This window comes from Balaenoptera physalus (assembly GCF_965194825.1).
Source record: "Balaenoptera physalus genome assembly, chromosome: 6".
NCBI classification, from domain to species: Eukaryota; Metazoa; Chordata; class Mammalia; order Artiodactyla; family Balaenopteridae; genus Balaenoptera; species Balaenoptera physalus.
The window spans coordinates 87,258,035-87,282,184 of NC_138885.1; the positions used below are offsets into that span (position 1 = coordinate 87,258,035).

Here is a 24,150-nt window from a genome sequence, read left to right on the forward strand (position 1 = left end):
TCATTTAATCTTCAGAATTACTAACCTACAAGGTAGAGGAGGAAACAGAGGCTCAGAACAATTAAGCAACGTCTCCAACACCCCACTGTGGGCAAGTAACACAACTGGGATAAAGTCCAGTCTCTCTGAAGCTAAAGTTTGTTGTTTACACCAAATTGCCTTTCTCTGCTCACCAGAGGTTTGGTGAAAATTACAGTGATTAAATATGAACGGCTGATATATCTGCCTATTGTTACAGTTTATTCCATCTACTTTACATAAGCAAGTCTTTACAAAAACAGATTTCAAGAGAAAGAACACAATTCATCTGTCCTTTCCTGCCTCTTTAATGCTAATCCTTGAGTTTTTCAGAAAAGTGAAAGGCCCTACTCAGATACTGTAAATCTGCTTTTGAGTTGCAAATTTGGTCTGAGGGGGAAAAAGCGTGATTCAGACATAAACAAAATAAAATACTTCTTTAAATAAAGAAATTAAAGTCTCTTACATTTGGAACACCAGGTAAGCCAGCTAATTACTTAGGTGTTTGGATGCAGTGCCTCTGTTCACAGACTGAGATGCACCCAAAGCGACTGAGAAGGCTCAGGCCAGCCCTGAGCTTGCTCTATTCATTGCTCTCTGCATCTATATTTTCAGCACTGCTTTTTCTCGCATGTTGATGCTTAGAACGTTATTCTTAAGAACCAGTGTCGTGCAATTGCTAAGAAGACAGTCTTGTTAACAGGTTTCTCAAAGTAACTTGTAAAGTTGCCCCTTGGTATCCCCAGGGCATTGGTTCCAGGGCTCCCTCAGGGAATACCAAAATCTCGGATGCTCAGATATAAAATGGCATGCTATTTGCATATAATTTATGCACATCCTCCTGTATACTTTAAATCATCTCTAGATTGCTTGAAATACCTAATACAATGTAAATGTATGTAAATAGTTGCCATCACATAGCAAAATTCAAGTTTTGCTTTTTGGAACTTTCTGGAAATTTTTTTAAAAAATATTTTTGACCTGTAATTGGTTGAATCTGTGGTCGGTTGGATCCGCGGATACAGAGGGCTGACTGTACTTAAAGAAACTCAGGATAACATCTTGGGGAACCTAATATCACTTGGGAAGATTTAACCTCCCCAGACTGCAATTTCATTATTAGTAAAATGAGAGGCAATCCTTTTTACCTCAAAAATTCAATATATTACTGCTGACTAGATAAAGGAGTTCTGAAACCAACTGTTCTCCACTCCTCTTTTGCTCACTTGCTCCCTCCTTTTCTTTTGCTTCAGCTCCAGTTTGCTCCATTCCCCCCAAAACACTTTTTTTTTTTACTCACAAATACTGCCTTACTAGTCTCTTACATTTATTAGTAGCAGCAGAAAACAAATATTTCCACTCCAAGGAAATGTATCATCTTATTACGAATGACAGTACAATGCAGAGAGCATTCCCAGGGAGGTAAGGCATGTATGATAGAGACTGAAGAGGCACAGAGCACAATTACATGATTTAATATTCCTTAGAAACCACAATGGTCATTTTTAGTGAAGGGATTCTAAATAGTTACCAATGATAAACTTAAAACTAGAGCTTCTGGAAATGTAAATTAGAGCCACAATCATAAGAAGCCACAAGTGTGATGACCAACGTTGCTTTTCCTATTGCTAACAAATGCTTTGGTTCTGTGGCGTTTTGTATTTTAAGATATGTATGTATGAATATACACTATTGATACTATGTATAAAATAGATAACTAATGAGAATCTACTGTATAGCACAGGGAACTCTACTCAGTGCTCCGTGGTGGCCTAAATGGGAAGGAAATCCAGAAAAGAGGGGATATATGTATATGTATAGCTGATTCACTTTGCTGTACAGTAGAAAGTAACACAATATTGTACAGCAACTATACTCTAATAAAAAAAAAAAAAAAGATATGTATGTATGTATTCCAAGTATGACCAGGAAGACCTTTTTTCCTTCATTTAAAAAGGTAATCTGAGATAAATTCATTCTAAAAGTTTTTTCCACTCTCCCAAACTTTCAGCATAAAAATGGTAATAAATCAATATATATATATATATATAAGCTAAAGGTCCTCCCTAGAACACTGTAGTGACAGTAAAGAAATATTTTCTACTTTACCTGGGAAGAGCGGTGATTTTCCCCCATTTCTCCACACAGAATCTTCTTGGGCCGTTACTCCCTCGGAGAGAAGCAAATCCTTCATAGGGAATGCTGGATGTGCCTGTAACAAACTACCAACCCAAGAAAACAGAAGAAGAAGGTGAAGCCAAGAGACCAGGCTCCAGGAAAGGTTGGCATCGTTCACGTGCAGAGGTGCTGGGGAAGAGCGGCCTGCCGCTCACTGGTGGAAAAGCTCAAAAGATAAAACTTCATAGACATAGAATAGCTATAACACGAGAATTCTGACAAAGAGCTGGAGAATACCAAGGAAGGACAGAGCATTATAAAGAGAAAGGGGATGTGGAGGATTTGCAGAAGATACAGCATCCTGTACAGCTGACCAGCTTAGAAGCTCAAACCATGTATACTTCCCATTAGAGATTAATAAAGTGGGCGTATCAGTGAACCTAAGTCAACTTAGCCTTAGTCCCCGATCGAACTGAGGTGAATGAAAAACAAAAAGAACTTCTAGTCCTGCAAATTTGAGACCCAGATCTGTCATCCAAAGGAGCCAAGATCCAGCCTACTAGTAAGGCTTTGCCTGAGTGACCAAAAGGCTTCCTCATGTCTGATATTTCTTTAGCTGCAACCAACCAGCAATTGCCCTGTATAACTATAAACACCACAAGAAAATGAGTTAGTTTTCCCAGTATTCTTAAACTTCAATATTATCTCAAATTTGTGGAACGTTAGATGGAAGAAAAGAAAGGACTCTTTATCACGGAACTGGGTCACTTCTTAAGGGACTGGAAGATTATCTCTTTCAGTTGCCAGGGATGCTGGCCTGCAGGGTACCCAGGGACCTCTTGTGGAAGGGATCAAAGTGCCGTAAAGGCAGACGTTGTTGCTGGGATTCTTGGATGGGAGTTGGTACTTCCTCACAACTCTAATGACATGCTTGGACTAGGCTGGGGATGTTCTGCATAGTGATGGAACCACAGAACCTCGCAGTCAGAAGAGTCTGAAAACAGTATATCCCGAATACGCAGATAAACCTAAATATATTTATTGAGTATACTTAGCAGTTATTAAAAATATGCAATTCCAACAATAACTATATTAATGCAGTAAAAAGATGAACTAATGGCATCTTACCTGTAACAACCTTAGTCGTTGTTCATTGTTGAATCTTTCCACTGCAGCCCAGAACCACCGAATTACAATATGATTGTCATGATATCCTATCAAACCAATCATGAAAGCCCGTGTTACTTTGAGTTTTCTATCTTAAGTCACCACGACACTGGCAAGTCGACAAAAGACCCCCAGACATAAATCATCATCTTGGATTCGTTAAAGATTATTTATAATTTAAGACCAAGTAATAACACTGTAAATGTGATCACATGAGTATCAGAAGTCAAACAAAACACTAAATGAAACCAAGAAACCTCTGTTTCCATTTAGTGGTCACTAAATGAAACTAGCGGAGAGAAGAACAACAAATGAGTTATTTTAACCATATCATTTCTGAAAAATATAACTTCTGTTACTGGAAATGCTTAACCCTTTTGGTCATTTATTTAAGAAATAATTTTCTAGCACTGCTATGCCAAGCAGTGTCCTAAGTTTGGGGGACAATGGCAAAGGAAATAGACCTTCACAGGGCTTCTGGTAAAGGAGAGACATAAATCAAATAATTATTCAAATCAATATATAATTGCAAACCATTTTAAAACTATATATTACGTTCATATTTTAAAAGCAAATTACTTTTTATTAATAAAAAGGGAAAATAAGTTTATTACTTTAACTCCTTCAACTAATAAATCTCAAATAATCATCAACCTAAATGTTACTTTTATTCCATACTTTACTAGAATTTAATAAAATGTCAAAAGTATCATCCCACAGGTGGATTAAGGCAGTAGCTGTGGATTCTAAAACCTTCTGTGGAGAAAAATTAAGTTCAGAGAGAAGGCTGACAAGGATTAAGGCACAGTTGGTGATTCAAACCAATTAGCTGACATATTCAGTGTGCAGAGAGCTACTCTAATTCTGAGTCAGCAGCAGTAAGTCCTAAATAGAAGGTGGGTAGAAACCATTTTCATTCAAATTTTTCCTCACATGTTTCAGTGGTTGCAGGATTTGGGGAGAATCTTGCCTTACTGTTTACCATTTGATCAGCGATGCCCTTGGAGAAAGGGGATCCAAATGAAGGGTAAATACAACTAGATTGGACACGGAGATGCACAGGCTCCTTGTCCTGCCTTTGGCAAAGACTAGCTGTTTGGTGCTGAGCAAATAGTTTTCTAATCTATAAAATAAGTGCATTGGCTCTTTATAGCTTTAAAGTTGTCTGACCCTTTGAATCAGCCCTTTTATGCCTCTCCTTTGCTGTCTGTGCCAAACCATTTGGAGAAGGAGGAGGAGTGAAAATGTCTCATCCTATTCTTTATAAACAGCTGCCCTGAGAACATATGGCAAATGGCAGCAAAGCCACCCCTTCATTCAGTGCCAACTAGCTGGGTTAGCAAACACGGCAGCTGGGCATCTCGCCATTTTCCTGCCCCCTCCCCCCAGCCCTCTCCTCCCAAGGATTTCATTTGATAAGACTGACAGTAACCATAGAAATAGGTACTCGATTAGTCATATACAGTGAATAAAAGTCTATACTGTGTAAATACAAAACCGGCTGACTTGATGAATGGCATTGCTATTAGAATCTCCTGGGGGTTGGGGACGGGCTGAAGGAATGAGCCAATAGTATTTATGGTAAGATATAAGTTATGTAGCATGTTGGAGAAACTGTGTTCTAGTTAGCGAAAATAGTTAACAAAGTTATAATAGCCAAGGTCGTATTTGGATTATACACGGGGCCAATTGGAAAAGAGTTATTACAGCAACTGGACTTCAGAAATAGCAGCAATGGACACTGCAGTTTAATATTGTCTTTCAGAGAAAATGGACGGGCAAGGCCAGCCCAGGGCAACAGTGATGGGCTGGAAGGGCCAAGCAGAGGCCAAAACAAATCAACTGAGCCAATGTTAAGGTATTTTTTTGTACTCCAAACTTTTTAATTGTTGTTTTTTTTTTAATCTCTGTTTCAATTTACAGATAACTGGAGAACTGCTCAGCTCTCATTTTAGTCTGCTAAGTGATTAATTCAGTGACTTAAAGGTTGTATTCTTCACTCTCCAAGTTCAGAACCACTGCTGGCTAACCTCTTACATTCTGAGTTCAAGAACAAAAACAAAAACCAACCGTCATTTGTCACGACTTTCTGAACACTTTATAACACTACAATAAATTTCAGAAAATGTACTCTTTCTTTGATTAAAAGTATTGGATAAAACTTTAACTCTGGGGCTTCCCTGGTGGCGCAGTGGTTGAGAATCTGCCTGCCAATGCAGGGGACACGGGTTCGAGCCCTGGTCTGGGAAGATCCCACATGCCGCAGAGCAACTGGGCCCGTGAGCCACAGTTGCTGAGCCTGCGCGTCTGGAGCCTGTGCTCCGCAACAAGAGAGGCCGCGATAGTGAGAGGCCCATGCCCCGCGATGAAGAGTGGCCCCCGCTCACCGCAACTAGAGAAAGCCCTCGCACAGAAACGAAGACCCAACACAGTCATAAATAAATAAATAAATAAATAAATAAAATTAAAAAAAAAAAAACAAAAAACTTTAACTCTGGGTTAGCATCAGGTCCCTTTCCAAGCGTCTTGATTCAGCAGTCAAATTTCAAAGGCTTTGATGCCAATTACTAATTGAAAATTGTATTGATCTACAGAAATGCCAGTCCTAAAGCTTCCCATTTGGTGATGTGTGTAGTTTTTAACTAATCTTACAGCAGTCTCCTTTTCAGTTGAACTTAATGCTTGAATTTTAGAAGGGCTTGTTCAAGAAACTTGACATCTGAGAACCATATCTTACTCCATTCATGTGTTTCAACTGTGAATTACAACTGGTAAGCAGTTCAAGTGAAATGTAGAAAAACTGCGTTTGTTCATTAAGAAGCTCAGAGGGTATGCCTCTTCAGGTTTGAGAATGAAGGCAGAATAGGTGGAGTTTGACCAGCTGGATATGAGCTCCCTGGTGCTTCACTAACAACACCATAAAACAATTAATTAGTGTTCCTATGGTCGCATTTCTTCACTAACAATTAAGAGTTATGGCATCCTTAGACGGTGTGTAAACAGTTCTCCTTCCACTTGACAGATGAGGTAGCTAGGGAAAGAAGGGCATGTACCTTGCCCAAGGTCTCAAAGGAGACTGCATCAGACCTATGATTAGAGTGCAAGTGCCTCTGCCTGTCCTGGATCCAGGCCAACGTGCCAAACCGCTTGCTTCCCTCTAACCTGGAACTTTAAATCCAGCCATCTATAAGTCAAATTTCACCTCCTCTATATTCTGTGTTGTTCCTCCAATCACTTAGGTCTATTTCAGCTGTGCCTGCGATGACCAGTTCTAGTTCTCTTGCATCAAAAACAGATACCAGCCTGGCATCCACCACCTGTGGAATAAAAAGAATACAGGACATGGCTTAAGAACCTGGAGAAGCCTCAGCTATAATTAAGCCTCATCAGAAAAGGAGGGCACAGGGAGTGTTGGGAACACTATGGATGTATTCTGTGGAGGCACTTTAAAACATGTAAAGCTCTCTACAAATACATTTTTAGTACAAGGTTGATGAGGTTTTCAACAGAATTTTTGTTTTATAATTGGTCACTGATTAATCCAGTTTTTTTTTCTCTTTTGGAGAAGATCTAGTGCTCCAGTCACTTTCACAGTTTCTTTTAATTTCAGCTATGGCTTTTTCACAGAAGAAGTCATACAGAATACTTGTTACAACTCATTCTGACCCTCAGATACAATCATTTCACATATCAGGCATGAGATCTGATTACACGTATCTAAGCATGAGTAAAATGCGTGACTTAAAAGGTTATTAGTGGTCATTAAATCGTCAAATGCTATTTGAATGCAGGTCATTTTATTTCAGTGATTTCTTGTAACAGGGCAATAAGCTTTTTTTGTGTTCTTAAAACATATAGGAAAAAATGTTGAAGTGTCTGAATTGAAATAGCAACAGTAAATACACCAAAGAGAAATGGAAATATTGCACACATATGAAGTACAGTGAGGTGGACCAAGGTATTGCTGACATCAGACTGAGAACCCCACTCCTGCTGATGGTCTTTACCTCATAAAAGCCACGCACTAAGCTCTCTGTTTGCTGCACAACACCCCTCTCAATCCTCCATTTCACCATCCTCTCGATGTACTCCTTCTTATTCTTCTCGGTGACTGGGATGTTAGCACCCCCTGGTTTTAATTCTCGTTCGGTAATCTGTGATTAAAAAACAAAAGCACTGACCATAAAGCAATACTCTTGATGTTGTAAGACCCCTGCTACCAATGAGCTGGAATCAGCCAGCTACCTGTCTCTGCTCTGGCCCGGGTACATCCCACAAGCAGGGTGTGTGGCACCAGCACAGAGCCCAGGCACCCACCAATGCTCAGGGAAAACTAAGCAATGAGCAGACGTCTGAGAGCCTCAGTGGTTAAAAATATATGTGTTGCAAGTGCTGAAGGTTAAGCTTTAAATCCTGATTAAACAAATAAGTCTTTTTAATGGAAACAAAGGGGCTCCAGATGCTGTCCCACTGCTATTTGAATGTTTGACAAAAAGACATTTTCACAAATTCCTTTAGGATTCACAATCAACTACATATAGAAAGCCAATATTTAGGTAAAGGTTTACCTTAAGGAAGCAGAATTACATTCAAGCGAATGTTAAATTGAGAACTTCTTTTCCAAAATACAAAATTCAGGAGCCCAGCCAAGTATTAATGTTTAACTAAGAATATTAATTATGAACTAGTATATAATTTCTGAAAATCTTTTAATCAACTCTTCTACCAACTTCAAAAAAAAACAATATGTTTCCAAACCTTCACCAAAATATTGTTTACTTTCCCTCAGCTTCAAAACAATCCATTTCAGTTGTTAAACATAAATGAGAGTTAAGTACAAGGGCTAATTAAATAATTTAATATTCAACTCTGGAGTAGCATGGATATTTAAAAACTGTATTTAGTACAAGGCACATTCTAATATCTTACGAGGATATTGTAGCTGGAAATAAAAAGATTGTTTACAACATACAAATAGTACAGTCTATAAATTAGAAAATCTTAATCTGAAGTCGGCATTAGAATAAGCTTTGTAACCAAGATTATTGTAACTGTACATAAACCTGGGTTTAAACCACCCAACCAACCACAAATAAATAAGCATCTGATCTTAGGCCACTGAATTAATTCTTCACCAACCAATAGCCTTCAATTACCACACTTAGTCACCAGTTATTCACACACACAGACCTGCCCAAAAACTTCTTCGTTCACAGTGAACGTGAGGTCCAGGATGTCATGGATGTCATTGTCTTTCATCCACTGCAGGCTCTGGTGAAATTCTTCATCAAGGTATTCTAGATCACTCAGGTCACAGAGACTAAGATGATAAACAGATAGAAAAAAATATGTAGTCATGGCTATTAGCAAAAACCCAGAGTTGTGAGGAAAGAAACTAAGAAATAATGACAAGAACAAGATCAACTAAAATAGGCAGTGATTTCTGGAATCTTCTTCGTCAAAGTCAGTAACCAAACCAGTGAAATAATTCAGAAATTTGACATAAAATTGAAAAATTCTGATATATATAATGCCTTAGGAATCACTCAGTTTGTTTTGTCTTTTAAGACACAGAACTGGAGGTGCAAAGAGTGGCTGCCATTTGCACAGTCACCCACGATTAATGCCAGAGCTGGAAATGGAACTCGAGTTGACAAACTTGGGTTCAGTATTCTTTGGCTATGTTATACAATCTTAAATTATCATTCTCCTAATTAGAAATTCTTCGTATGTTTCTATACTGTACTTTAACTTTTTTTTTCTTTTTTTAAAGACTAGATTCTGTGATCCACATTCACATACATCCCTTTTTTCTTCATGGTTCTAATTCTTTCTGTGATTCTGAAAATTGAAAGCTACAGAATTGCTCTACAATTATAATGGTTTTCTAAGAGAAGATCTACATGAGGTGGAGTTACTATTATATGACCCTGTTGTAAGATGGTAGCAATTGATTTGCTTTAGTTGTCTTGAAACTTCCTCCCATCAGTCCAATTTCAAAGACCATTTTGTTTAGTTCAGTCTACACATGTATTAGGCATCAAGTATGTGCCAAATATCTTAATAGCTACTTGATAAACAGTTACTGCCCTCAAGGAGCTAATGGTCTAGCTGGAGAGACAGGGACACAAATAGATAAGTTAACATAAGGTGATAAGTGATAGCCTAGGGTGGGTAACACTTATTATTAGTGCACTTTTTTATATGTACGTTACACTTCAGTTAAAAAAAAAAAAAAAAAAGATAAGGTAGATATAGGGACCTCCCAAAGAAAACATGCAAAGCATTTACTTTGACCTGGAGATTTAGAAGAAGCCTTTTGGAGCAGATGATACCTATATTAAAGTTTGCAGGATGTTTCAAGCTAGAGGGGTAAAGGGGAATGGATGAAAAGGAGAAGAAGGGGAAAAAGAGAGACAGGAGAAGAAGACAACCTGAACAAAGCACAAAGGGATGGAGTATACAGATTTTCCAAGCATACTGGCAGCACCAGAGACTTAACCACAGACAGAATGTCTAGAGAATGAGGCTGGAAAGGTAGCTGGGAGCAGGTCTGAACGTCATTCTAAGGAGCTTGGTGATTCAGAACTACTGAAAGGTTTTAAAACAGGGAATGACACGGTGAGACATGAGGTGTGACTTTAAATTGTTCTTCTGGAAGTGGCCGTGTAGAGGATTACTTAAAACTGGGGGGCGGTGGTAATCATTGGGTGGAAACCAATTAATAGATCACTGCAGTAATCTGGCCAAAATAAGATAAATAAGATAAGGATTTTAATTAGGGCACAGCTATTAGGGTAGAGAAGATGAATTTAAGAATTATTTAGGAGGTGAATGTGGAAATTCATAAATGGTTTTACTGGGTAGTATAAAGAAGTATATCTAAAACGGGATGGCAAATGAACTCAAGTTACAAGACAACTCTGATTCATTGCCAGTCTTGAGGGCCAAAAGTTGAAAAACTCCTGAGGCCACAACAAGTTCAGCAGGAAAAAGTACCTAAATGATTTGTGACCTGTACCATGGGAACGGGGTGGGAGGTGGGGAAGAGAAGAAACTGTGCTGTGTATTTACCATCCCTGTTTAAGGTTGACGCCCAATTTCTGACCAGAGTGACTTGAGAATGTTGGCACCTTGAACTGTGACTGGGAGTAAGGGAGAAGGTACATTTTTAGGTCAGGAGAAATTGATGAGTCCAGTTTTAACCATGTTGATTCTGAGGTGCCTGTGAGACATACAAGAGGAGATATTCAGTGGAATGTTGACCGCTTGAGCCTACGACTCAAGGGAGATCATGTCTGTGGGTGCGGATTGGAGAGTAGATGAGACAGGTAAAGAGATATCCCATGAGAGCACACAGAGAGAGAAAAGCAAGGGGACAAGAATGGAAGCTTCAGGAACATCGAGGTTTAAGGGTAAATCAGGACATCCACAAAGGAGGCATAAAAGTAAAAGGAGAACCAGGAGAGCACAGTGTCACATAGGCCAGCGAAGGAAGAACTCAAGAGAAATGGGTGGGGTTGGGAGGGGTCAACAGTATCAAAAGCAGCAGAATGGTCCATTAAGATAAAGACTAAAAAACATTCTTTAAAAGCTTCCATAGGTTATTGGTGGGAAAAAAAGCCAGGCTAAAATGTGTTGAGGGTGTGTCAACAGTCAGTATAGACTACTCTTTCAGGAAGCTTAAATGGAAAATGAGAGATAAGGCAATGAAATGGGAAGATGCAAGTGGGCCAGAAGAACCAGAGAGGCAGAAGGCCAGTGCCCAGGTGCCCAGGACTTCATCGGTCCATATACCAAAAGGGAGGATGGTAAAAGTCTTCCTACTGACCCTCTTTAAGAACCATTAGAAATACTTTGCTTTCAATTGAGCTCTAGGCTTCCATTTTTACAGAAAGCTGATACATGGCCTTGGTTAAGGAATGAGCTGGTCAGAGCCATGTAATCATTCTGTGTTTTCTCATTGCAAGTTTGAGCTACTACCCTCACAGATAGTTGCCTTCTTCTGTTCAGCCTTGTAAATGACTACTGATTATAGGACAGAAACTGTTTGCTCTACATTTCACAATAATTGTAATCTTTCATTGTGCTAACAATGAAGAAAAAGTTCTGTGAATGCTAAATTTTCATCTGCCATCGTAAATTACTGTCTTGCATATAGAGAGATCTCAAGATAAATATGGGACTTTAAAAATATTGCCCACCTCTAACAAACAAACAAATTAAAAAAAAAAAAAGGAGAATGAAAATATGAACCAAGAAGAAACAGTTGAAAGTTTGCATAAAGCAAAATGTAAAATGAATCTTGTGAAAGATGGGGGGCTGTGAGTCACCAAGACTAAGCCGCAACTATTCTATTAATAATCGGCATTAATACCACAGGAATTCCAGCACTGTATTTGAAGTACAATTGTTTTGAAGAAACATGTGTAGCAACAAATGAGAATGAATTATTCAGAGTGGAGCAAAACTAAGCCTTTGGGAGCAAGACAGGAATAAAGGAACAGAAGCTGGAAAAATCCAGTAACCACATTTGAAATTATATTAGTTGATTAGTTTCAGAAATCTAAATCACTATTAAGTAAGTAATAATAGATTTGAGATAGTGAGCCGATAAATGACATTGTCAAAAGACCCTTTTTGATAAAGGAAATATTACATTCTTTACATGCTAATTACATAAGCAATAAAAACACTCTTACATTCTGAGAAGAGCCTTATAAAAGGGCCGTGTGAAGAAGGCATCCAACAAATACTGGTGAATTAGTGCAAGACCAAGGATCCTACCACTGAACCGGAACCTGTGAAGGAAAAGCAGGAGATGGCGTACACGTCATGGAGCAGTTTCTGAACGGTTCTATTTGCTCTCAAGAATGCTTTCCAGCTCTAATCATCTAAGTTTGTCCATGAGAGTTTGTGTGCACTGCAGGCTGGTTCTTCCTTAGGCTGATATTCACATCTACTTGTAGAAGAAATCTGTTTCACTCTGATGTTCAGGGAGATACTGCTCCACTTTCACCCCGTGTCAGTAATGTCCACCATGCAGCACCCTACATGGCCAACATGAATTTCCTGTTAGCATGGCAGTGAAATTTCCCTAAATCACTTCTAAGAAATGTTGACAGAATGAGACCAGTGGTGGTGGGAAAAATGTTGTCCCCTTGTAGTTTGCTTGCATGAATATTAGCAGGATTTCTCTAATGCAAACCTAGTAGCAATTCCCTTTTGAGGAAAAGCCCAGTCTCAGAGTGAGAAAGTTCCTATTTCTGTTCTCTCTCAAACCCCTCTCTTGATGATAACTCACCATCCAAGAATTACGCATGTGTACATTTGAGGGAGTTTCCTCATGGGACATTCTGTTCTTTAAAATTTCAGTGCTCAATTCTATTCTGAATCACTTCGGAAAATTTATTAAATATATCTGTCACGACTGGGTTTGCTGAGATGTACATGTATTTTCTTTTTCGGAAGTATTCAAGTTTCTAGCTCTTTGAAAGCCTGGTGCCTTCCGAAAGTGTAAATCCACACTGAGGTTCATACTATTCACTTGTAATTTTAGTCTTAGGCAACCATTTTAAGATGAATGTCGAGCAGCTTTGGTTTTCTTTATCCACTTATGTTAGCATAACTGCCATAGCTACTCTTAGGAGGAACTCCAAATTGTAGTTAAACGGAAGTTAATTTGAAGAATAAGTCCTAAAACTTAATGCCCTCCACCCACCAATGTTAACCTCATGACTCAAAGACATTGTTTCCATGAGTCGTACTCATGTTCTTTTTTTTGTTACTATAGTGAAAATGAAGAGGAACAAGCAAACAGGGGTTATAAAGATACTTCAAGTCTATAAATGCAGGCATGTAAAAAAAAAAAAAATGTCATGAAAAGAGTGCAATTTGGGATTTTCAGAATACATAATTCCCAGATGGGAATCCTAGCCCAGTTTTCCTTGGTTTTGTGTGAGAAATTAGGAAAGGGGCAATTCCTGGCTACAAACTTGAAACAGTCACTAGGGTAAAGGGGCCACTGCTGTGACTCCGCAGTCCTGCCTGCCTGCCTGCCAGCATCCTCTTCCACCTTCCGTTCCTCCAGGGCACACCACCCTCCCGCCCTCCTTCCCTCCCTCCCTCCCCCTAGAACACCAAGAGCCCAGCTGCTCTGCCCCGCCCCCAGTGTTAGCCACTTCCCCAAGGGCTGCTCCAGAAGCTGCCTAACCTCTGGGTCAGGACATTCCCCTACTCACCCCCCACCTGCCCCCGTCAGATCTCAGAGTGGCCCAAAGCTGCAGAGAGGGAATTTAGGGTCTTGCTGGGAACCTAACATCACCTGCAACTTTCTTTCAGTGGAAAAAACCTTTTGAATTCTACCCAACTCACTTAAAATTGGTCTTAATCTATTTCTAGCTTGGAGACTGCCTGTATATTAAATTTGACAACACAAACAAGAGTCAAATGAGATAGTTAACTGAAAATATGATTTTCTCCGAGGGAAAACATGTTTTTAAAAAAAGCGTGGGTTCCTATAAAAACTGATATCACAGAAAATCAGCTGAAGAAAAGTGTTGGAGAAAAAAATACTTACCATTCATGGTGATTGTCTACAAAAGCAGACATGGGACTTATTTGTACTGTGTATGTGTCATTGGCTGAATATTCAAATAAGCCATAATATGGGTTAAAGAGTTCTCTGGATACCAGGAAGAAAAACTCTCTGGAAGGTCCACTGTAATCCAGCCTTTAAAAAATTCACAAAAAGAACAACCAGTTATTATTTTTTTCTATTTATTAGGCACATTTTCTACAGTGCTCAACTTTCTACAGAACATTCCTTAGAAGTCTAATTATCCACATACCAGGATTGTTCAAAACATTGGACATTGAATGGTCATGATTCCTGATCTCAAACATGTTTTGACCCAAAATAACATAATGGACATTTATATGGAGCATATCTAAAGCTAAAGCTACATATCAGATAATGGATGAGATAGGCAGTATGCTAATAATTTGATTGTATAAATATGCAGAAAAAGGTAAATTGAAATGCCCAGAGCCAGGTCATGGGGAGAGAGAGTACAGTGGGAATGCTTTATTTAAGCAGGTTAAACCAGAGGGCATCAGCTACATACATCCATGGGACATGGAGTCCTCATGGATTTCTGAAACACTTTTAAATGGGGAAGGAAAGAGACTTTAGTGAAGTGGTGAGAGGATATTACAGATACAAGGCCTCCTAGGGAGATCAGAGGCAAAAGATGGAATGATAGGGTTCACGTGAAAACTTTAAATTATAAAACGCCAGGGAAAATTATAAACAAGAAAAGTGAGGGTGTCTAAAGCTTCCTTGGGAAGGTATTTGGAGAAGAGGCTGAAACTCCAGCGCCTGAACTACAGTGTAAATTCCATTTTACTTACAAAGACATCAGGGTCAAAGTAAAGTTTGAGAAATGATTGTGTGAGGTTTGAGGAATGACAAGTGGCCAACAATGCTGAGAGCAAAAAACACAGCAAAGAGGAGTTTGCAATAAAGCAATCTGATATGCTCAATTTAAAATGAAAAATGTAAAGTACATCTACCCTATGATAAAAAGTTTACACAAGGGTTCAAAGACAGGAAGGAATTCTGAAGGGGGAATGAAAGCTACGGATAAGTTGGGGTGGTGGGATTTTATAAGACTTCCTTTGTTCACTCTGTTTTTTTTCCTCTTAATGGAATTTTCTCCAATGGGCATTACTGTTTTTTTTTTTTTTTTTTTTTTAATGACAAAGAAATCATGAGAGTCTTGTGTGGTGATGGGATTGTGTGATAGAGAAAAGCATCCTATTATAGGTAGAAGAGGGAGTTGGAATACTAGTAAGAAAAATGAAATAGCTTTTATATGTCTTAGACAAGAGTTTAATAGAATTTACTTAGAACAGACCTCAGCTATCCACCTAACTACTTTCTCAATTTTTGCGATATACGCACTGCCATTTCCTTAATATTTCTAGCTTTACTTGCCTTTCCAATGTAGCCTTGTCTTACACAATATTGATGGAATTATGATGCGCTAGCTTTATATCTTTTCTAGTACACATTAAAAGAAACACATAAATATTAAAATAAAAAATGTCAGTCTATGTAATAGCTACAATCATCTCACACCTCACCAGTCCACACTGCACTTTGGGAGATATGAGTGTAGACTGACAAGAAACCTATGTGTACAGAAAAATGCAAACATAGCAGACTCTCAGGGCCAGAGAGGCCTTAAGGTGACATGACAGAACTGCCTTCTGGGGCAGCTGAATATACTGTGGCTACCAGGAACCGTGGGACTATGCTCAGATCACGCTGGGGAGGGCTCCCAAAGCAGCCCTGCGGCTGCCTGCCAGGTACAGTGACGCAGGCTACCCCGCTTGGTGCCGAGACCAAGGCAGCGTCTTGTGGCTTCCTTCCACTGATCCTAGTTGTGGTCTCTGACGCCACCAAGAACAAGTAGAATACTTCTTCCACTTGAACGTTCTTCACATACTTAGAGGTTTTCTTTCAACAAATATGTGAGTGCCTATTACGTTTTGGGTATTAATCTAGATGCTAAAGATGTAAATTTTTTTTCAAAAGTCATTTTCTACAAGAACTCTAAGTTCAGCAGTTTCCATATCCTTGGTCCCTGCCCCCTCCTCACTCAGGAACACAGACACTTCTTTCAACCTCCTCTCAATGCAGGGTAGGGAATTCCCTCACCACACTGGTCCTCTGCTCTGGACACTCTCCAGGTGTCAAAGTCTGACCTAAGGGGCGGTGTCTATGCTGATCACAACACTCAAGGTGTGGTCTCGTTAGCAAAAACTTAGAAAGGGCTCTTGACCTCTCTTCCTGGACACTTTTCCCCACTAATGCAGCTTAATGTCACTCTGCCTTGTGGGGGAGTCACTTGACTTTGTTGACTCATCATGAACTAGTCATCAGCTCAAACCTTTCACCTATGCTTCTTTAACCTAGGACTCTCCCATCCTGTCTGCACGTCACTGTATCTTTTTAAAACCTAAGTACTAGACGTTATACTTTTCCTACTAAATTTCACTTTGTGAGACTGAGTTCATGATTCCAGTCTACCTGGATCCCTGTGGATGCAAAACATCTCTAAATTTCCTATCGATGGTGAATTTCAGACCCCTGTGTCTTTTCAGAAACAGAGAATGCCATCAATGGCATCTGAGCAGTCATTTCGTCCATCCCCTCATTTCACTGAGAAGACCGGGGCTGTGATGTGCTAGCTTTATATCTTTCCTAATACACATTAAAAGAAACACATAAATATTAAAATGACTGACTTGTATCAAATGAAAGCTGCAGTGGAGGATCCAGGTCTTGACACCGGTTTCCTGATCCCAAGTGTAATGTTCAGTACTCCTTACAGCTCACCCTTCAATAAATTTTAAACGCTCATAAGCAAAACAAGGTTGCTTATAGAGCAGAGGCCGGCAAACTACGGCCTGAGGGCCAAATCTGGCCCATCCCCTGGCTTTGTAAATAAAGTTTTATTGGAACACAGCCACGTCCATTTGTTTATGTGTTGTCTGGGGCTGCTTTCCTGTTATGATGGTAGAGTTGAGTAGGTGCAACAGGGAATGTATGGTCTGCAAAGCCTAAAATATTTACTATCTGGCCCTTTACAGAGAAAGTTTGTCAACCCCTGCTACAGAAGAAAGTAGGAGGAAAATGCTGCTTTATTAAAAAACCTGACTTACCCTAAACCCTCTTCTTTAATGAGGATCACTTCAAGGAAAGATAAAATGACGAGGATACCCTAGGGTGTATGCAACCTCCAGGAGAGTTGCGCACACCCTAGGGTGAGACCGTGAGTGAGCCCTGGCCTGCAGGGTCCCTGCTCTGCAGAAGCCTTCAGACACAATCAAGGCACATGAGAATAAGGGTCAGAGACAGCTGAAACATGAGCCAAACACTCTGTGAGTCAGTTTTCTTACAAACAGACAACTGGTATAAGTAAAATGGGTTTTTAGCTGCTTAAAATTAAACAGTGGCATTCAGTTAGAAACAGCAGGTTTTCACTGAGCTTCAGCTCTCAGTGTTTTAATAATACCGCACTTAGCAGAGTGTCTTATAATTGTCTGCCTATGTGTCTGCCTCCCACCAGACACACATCTAAATTGTAAACCCTTCTGAGGGCAGGGACTATGTCTTTCTCATTTTTGGATCCTGAGTACTTAGCCTGATACGTAGGAGGGGATCAGTTTATATTGTTGAATCACTGAGTGGAGCTGTCTGATGCTCTCTAAAGGAAATCAATATAATTTACATTGTTATTTCACATCTAGTGGAGTGAACAGTTTTGCACAAGTCTGCCTTATATTCAATGCAGTAATAGGTCATGCCAGTCCTTAACAGACAACCCAATTAGCAAACACTGTCAGAAATCGCTCAAGTGAATTATGCTTAGAAAGCTTGCATCTTGTCTTTTCCAAGTCTAATATCTTCTAATATGGTAAAGTTTGTTAAAACAACAAAGATGGGCCTCACTGATTGGTTCCTTTTTCATGATGATAACTAAATCTGGTTAAAGATACAATGAATGTTCCCTGAGGAGTTAAGTTGAAAAGTAAAACTCCTTTTTTCCCAAGAGAGAACAAAGCTAGCAGCTCCTCTAGGAGGGAAATGTATCTTCCTCAACTGCTGGCTTTTATCTGCTGTTTTTTAACTCTAGCAGCCCTGATAGAGTCACTCTAAAGCCAAGACAGCTTTTAAAGTTTGATTTGATTATAATCTGAAATTTAGAACCGCATATCTGAGGGCAGGTTGTTGACTACACATTACATATGTCTACCTAATTCAATAAGACGTGTCCCAGCAGGATACCTTATGCATGCGCTTCCTGTCTTAGCAACCTCTTCCATATAAATAGTTAATATGACTCATATCACAGGGCTCATTTGTTACATTCCTGTTCTGCCAGTTAGGTTGGTTCCACAGCTAAAGACTTGGCATGGAAATAATGAAACTCCGGACAACGGGTGTATAGCCACACAACAGCTGCATCTGAGGCCATTTCGGAATAAGCACAGATGTCCTTAGTGTGGCAATGTCGTTTTGAGCCCCATGAAGTGCTGATAAGGCATTTTAAACACCATCCCGTTGCTGGGCTGACGCCACCCGAGTTGTTAGTAGCAGCCAATATTTGTTAAAATAAATAGTTTTATTCTCCTGTTCTTTATTTTCAACTAAAATTGACCAAAAACAAAGTATTCCAAAGGAAGTAGACTATAAAATGAAAGAGGATGGTGCCATTGGGAAGTCTCACTATCATTTCCTACAAGTTTTCTGGAAGACTCTGCTTTCTTACAAGTTGGTTCAGGCACAAATGGCCTACACATCTGATTCAGCCTCAGATATTTATAGCAGCAAGGCTTTGGTTCTTGAGCCACTGAAGAAGGCCTGATGGGTGCGTAAGGAATTTTGTGTGCAATTAGTATGACAAAGTTTTACCTGGTGATACCAAGCCAAAGCCTAGATACAGAAGCACCCTTCTCCAGCATGGTATGAATCAGTTAGGTTATCCTGCAAGTGTCTCTTTTTAGAAGAAAACAAGCAGCACCATAAAGTTTCACTTGAAGCTTTACAAATTTTTGAGGAATAAATGATCAAGCCCAGGACCCCAAACAACTTCTAAATCAGTCAGATGTTAAGAGCTGCTGGTTATTTTATAAGCAGGGACCCAAGAAAACCTTTCAGATCTCATCCTCCCTAGTTGCTTTCATTTTTCTAAGTAGAAATATCACAGGAAGAGCGCACCTGTTCTTAAACCCCCAAACTAAAACTGTTTGCACACATCCCCTCCCTGGTCCAAGTGTGGCTTTGCAAGACAGATGACTAATGTCACATCAATGGCACCTTACATATAATGAACTCATTCTTTCCTAAAGAAAGGTGCCTTTTATGGAGCTGGCCATGGAGAAAAAAAGAGGCGAGGCAATCACAGTGTAAACATCCTCTCTTTATCCAGGCCATTATTTCCTTACTTGTTTTGGGTACTAAGAAGTGAATGTACACCTGAAACTAAAACAATATTGTAAATCAACTGTACTTCAATAAAAAATAAATAAAAAGAAGTGAATGGCCCCAAATGTCCCATCAGAACACGATAGTCTGCCTAGCTAAGTTTTGACACCACATATTTAGAAGAAAATAATACACTGGAGAATATGCGGTATTCTACTGGCTCCCTTCCTAAAGAAGCAACTTCTAGGCGGACAGAAGCACAACAGAAAGAGGCAACTAGAGTGTGCAATTTCCCACCACATTCAGTCAAGACGCCTCAGTTTCCAAGCTCTTCCACCACTGCTGTCTTCTCCTCTTCCCCACTTTGCAAGAGCAGATAACCAAATTAAGTTGGGTGGAAATTTTAATGACTAGAACAAAACTTTCAGTGCTGACCAAATTATATCACAGTGGTTTGCTTAGAAACCGTCTGCTTTTCATAAAAAAGCCAAGCATAACATGAAGCATTATTTTAGCGAGATATAATAATTAGCTGTCAACTAGTATATTTACATTAATAGGTTCTAGATTTATTTTTGTATTTTTAATTGAATACAGGCATCTCTACTATCCTGGGGTTAATTCTACCTCACATGGAATTTGTAGTCGTCCTGTAAATTTATGACTATAACATTTCCCATCATTTCTCTTGACTCAGCTCTTCCATTTCAGGAACAACCTATATATCATGTGTCAAGACCTACACAAAGAAACATCTTAAAGCAGAGCTGAAGTCTCTGAGTGAATCTGCTAATTCACACCTTTGTGGAGGGCAGGCAGACGCATTATTCTTAAAAATAAATCCCTTTCTCTTTATGCCCTCACTAATCTATTATAAATAAAGACCCTGATTATGGCAGGTAGAAAATACAATCAGCGAGATGGTATCAATAAGAATTGCAAAGTATTATTCCCTCACAGATAACAAAGTTGACTTTAGCAACACAAAATAATACTCTATACCTACCAATACCTCTACTAATTTCTTCCATAGAATTAACTGTATCTATATACTTATTACTCTCCTGACCTCAAGTGCAAAAGGAAGTATACACATACCAAAAATTACCCTGGTGGCAATCACTCATCAGACAGCAAAGAAATAAGAAAAGTTGTTCAGGGAAACATTCTCTAAATCTCCCCAAATCCTGACTCTATGCTTTCTTTTTTTTTTTTTTTTAATTAATTAATTAATTAATTTTTGGGGTGTGTTGGGTCTTCGTTTCTGTGCGAGGGCTTTCTCTAGTTGCGGCAAGCGGGGGCCACTCCTCATCGCGGTGCGCGGGCCTCTCACTGTCGCGGCCCCTTGTTGCGGAGCACAGGCTCCAGACACACAGGCTCAGTAGTTGTGGCTCACGGGCCCATTTGCTCCACGGCATGTGGGATCTTCCCAGACCAGGGCTCGAACCCGTGTCCCCTGCATTGGCAGGCAGATTTCTCAACCGCTGTGCCACCAGGGAAGCCCCTATGCTTTCTTTTAATAAATGTTCTATTTTAGAATAGTTTTTGATTTATAGAAAAGTTGCAAAGATAGTAGGGAGAATTCTTACATACCTCACACTCAAGTTTCCTTCTTATCAACATCTTACATAAGTACAGTACATTTGTTACAATTAATGAACTGATATTGATACATTATTAACTAAAACCCATACTTTAGTCAGATTTCTTTCGTTTTTGCTTAATGTCCCTTTTCTGATCCAGGATCCCATTCAGGATACCACATTACATTTAATTGCCATGTTTCCTTAGGTTCATCTTGGCTGTAACAGTTTCTTAGATGCTTTTGTTTTTGATGACCTTGACAGTTTTAAGGGGCACTGATAAGGTAATCTTGTAGAATGTCCCTCAATTTGGATTTATCTGATGTTTTCTCCTGATTAGACTGGTGTTACATGTTTTGGGGAGGAAGGCAGTAAAGTGTCATTCTCATCACATCATACCAAGGGTACATACTATCAACAGGATATATCACTGTTGATTTTAGATTTTAGCCTTGATCACCTGGCTGTGTGTTTGTCAGGCTTCTCCACTGTAGACTTAACTTCTTTTTCCCCCTTTCATACTGTACTATTTGGAAGAAAGTCCCTATGTGCAACTCATAATTAAGGAGCAGGGAATTATGCAGAATTATTTGGAAATCTTCTGCACAGATATGTCTATTGTTATTCATTTATTTATTCAATTGTGTATTTATATCAGTATATAGATATTTATTTTATTTATATCAGTATATAGATATTTATTTTATAATTTGGGGTTCTAATCCAATACTACTTTATTTTGTTGCTCAAATTATTCCAGCTTTGACCACTGGCAGCTCTTTCAGTTGGTTCTTGTGTCCCTTTGACATCACTGTGAGCTGTCTGAGCTCCTCTATACTTTCTGGCACAAGATGCTTCAGGGGCCATCTCGTACATTTCCTGTCCCAGTCCTAGAATCACGCATTTCTCCAAGGAGCCCTAGTCCCTTTTATTGAAGAATGATATTGCAAGCCAACATCTGGGCACTAGGCATATACATTTTTAAATACCTATTACTAGAGCTAGACATGAAGAACTTACAAAATGACACATTTTGAGGGCATTAAAATTAATGAAGGAAAACTGACCAGAAAACTTTCAGCTCCATTTCAGAATTCCATAGAAAAACCTAGGTAGCTTTTCTCTTTGGGTATTTATTATAATTCAGAAAGAAATGTTATGATCTTTAATTTTAATGTAGTAAGATGACAAAGGCTAAAATAACTTCTTAAATTTATGTTGTTTTGAGGTTTCAATTTTTTAGCAAGCATACTGCGTTAATCTTTTTTTTTGTTTGTTTCTTTGTACTGCAGGTTCTTATCAGTTGTCAATTTTATACACATCAGTGTATACATGTCAATCCCAATCGCCCAATTCAGCACACCACCATCCCCATCCCACCGCAGTTTTCCCCCCTTGGTGTCCATACGTTTCTTCTCTACATCTGTGTCTCAACCTCTGACCTGCAAACCAGTTCATCTGTACCATTTTTCTAGGTTCCACATACATGCGTTAATATACGATATTTGTTTTTCTCTTTCTGACTTACTTCACTCTGTATGACAGTCTCTAGATGCATCCACATATCAACAAATGACTCAATTTCGTTCCTTTTTATGGCTGAGTAATATTCCATTGTATATATATACCACATCTTCTTTATCCATTCGTCTGTCGATGAGCATTTAGGTTGCTTCCATGACCTGGCTATTGTAAATAGTGCTGCAATGAACATTGGGGTGCATGTGTCTTTTTGAATTACGGTTTTCTCGGGGTATATGCCCAGTAGTGGGATTGCTGGATCATATGGTAATTCTATTTTTAGTTTTTTAAGGAACCTCCATATTGTTCTCCATAGTGGTTGTATCAATTTATATTCCCACCAACAGTGCAAGAGGGTTCCCTTTTCTCCACACCCTCTCCAGCATTTGTTGTTTGTAAATTTTCTGATGATGCCCATTCTAACTGGTGTGAGGTGATACCTCATTGTAGGTTTGATTTGCATTTCTCTAATAATTAGTGATGTTGAGCAGCTTTTCATGTGCTTCTTGGTCATCTGTATGTCTTCTTTGGAGAAATGTCTATTTAGGACTTCTGCCCATTTTTGGATTGGGTTGTTTGTTTCTTTAATATTGAGCTGAATGAGCTGTTTATATATTTTGGAGATTAATCCTTTGTCCGTTGATTCATTTGCAAATATTTTCTCCCATTCTGAGGGTTGTCTTTTCGTCTTGTTTATGGTTTCCTTTGCTGTGCAAAAGCTTTGAAGTTTCATTAGGTCCCATTTGTTTATTTTTGTTTTTATTGCCATTACTCTAGGAGATGGATCAAAAAAGATCTTGCTGTGATTTATGTCATAGAGTGTTCTTCCTATGTATTTCTCTAAGAGTTTTAAAGTGTCCGGTCTTACATTTAGGTCTCGAATCCATGTTGAGTTTGTTTTTGGGTATGGTGTTAGGGAGAGTTCTAATTTCATTCTTTTACATGTAGCTGTCTAGTTTTCCCAGCACCACTTATTGAAGTGACTGTCTTTTCTCCATTGTATATCTTTGCCTCCTTTGTCATAGATTAGTTGACCATAGGTGCGTGGGTTTATCTCCGGGCTTTCTATCTGGTTCCACTGATCTATGTTTCTGTTTTTGTGCCAGTACCATATTGTCTTGATTACTGTAGCTTTGTAGTATAGTCTGAAGTCAGGGAGTCTGATTCCTCCAGCTCTGTTTTTTTCCCTCAAGACTGCTTTGGCTATTCGAGGTCTTTTGTGTCTCCATACAAATTTTAACATGATTTGTTCTAGTTTCGTAAAAAATGCCATTGGTAATTTGATAGGGATTGCATTGAATCTGTAGATTGCTTTGGGCAGTATAGTCATTTTCACAATATTGATTCTTCCAATCCAAGAACATGGTATATCTCTCCATCTGTTGGTATCATCTTTAATTTCTTTCATCAGTGTCTTATAGTTTTCTGCATACAGGTCTTTTGTCTCCCTAGGTAGGTTTATTGCTAGGTATTTTATTCTTTTTGTTGCAATGGTAAATGGGAGCGTTTCCATAATTTCTCTTTCAGATTTTTCTTCATTAGTGTATAGGAATGCAAGAGATTTCTGTGCATTAATTTTGTATCCTGCAACTTTACCAAATTCATTGATTAGCTGTAGTAGTTTTCTGGTGGCATGTTTAGGATTCTCTATGTATAGGATCATGTCATCTGCAAACAGTGACAGTTTTACTTCTTCTTTTCCAATTTGTATTCCTTTTATTTCTTTTTCTTCTCTGATTGTCGTGG

General features: G+C 39.0%; 1 protein-coding gene and 1 long non-coding RNA gene across 7 annotated transcripts in view; both read right to left on the reverse strand.

Annotated features, from left to right (window-relative positions):
* HECW2 (HECT, C2 and WW domain containing E3 ubiquitin protein ligase 2) overlaps positions 1-24,150 on the reverse strand; it is a 415,090-nt gene that overhangs the window by 23,681 nt on the left and 367,259 nt on the right. For all 6 annotated transcript variants that reach the window (XM_082466948.1, XM_082466947.1, XM_082466946.1 and 3 more), the window contains 7 exons: positions 13,883-14,035; positions 12,006-12,104; positions 8,494-8,623; positions 7,311-7,457; positions 6,506-6,620; positions 3,265-3,350; positions 2,128-2,240 (listed from right to left, as the gene is read on the reverse strand). In XM_082466948.1, coding sequence (XP_082323074.1) covers positions 2,128-2,240; positions 3,265-3,350; positions 6,506-6,620; positions 7,311-7,457; positions 8,494-8,623; positions 12,006-12,104; positions 13,883-14,035 — 843 coding nt within the window. The remainder of the gene's footprint in view (positions 1-2,127; positions 2,241-3,264; positions 3,351-6,505; positions 6,621-7,310; positions 7,458-8,493; positions 8,624-12,005; positions 12,105-13,882; positions 14,036-24,150) is intronic.
* On the reverse strand, positions 16,241-23,162 carry LOC309663453. Its single transcript, XR_014265289.1, has 2 exons — positions 16,614-23,162; positions 16,241-16,560 (listed from the first exon to the last, which is right to left on the reverse strand). It is a non-coding gene; the product is annotated as an uncharacterized lncRNA (long non-coding RNA).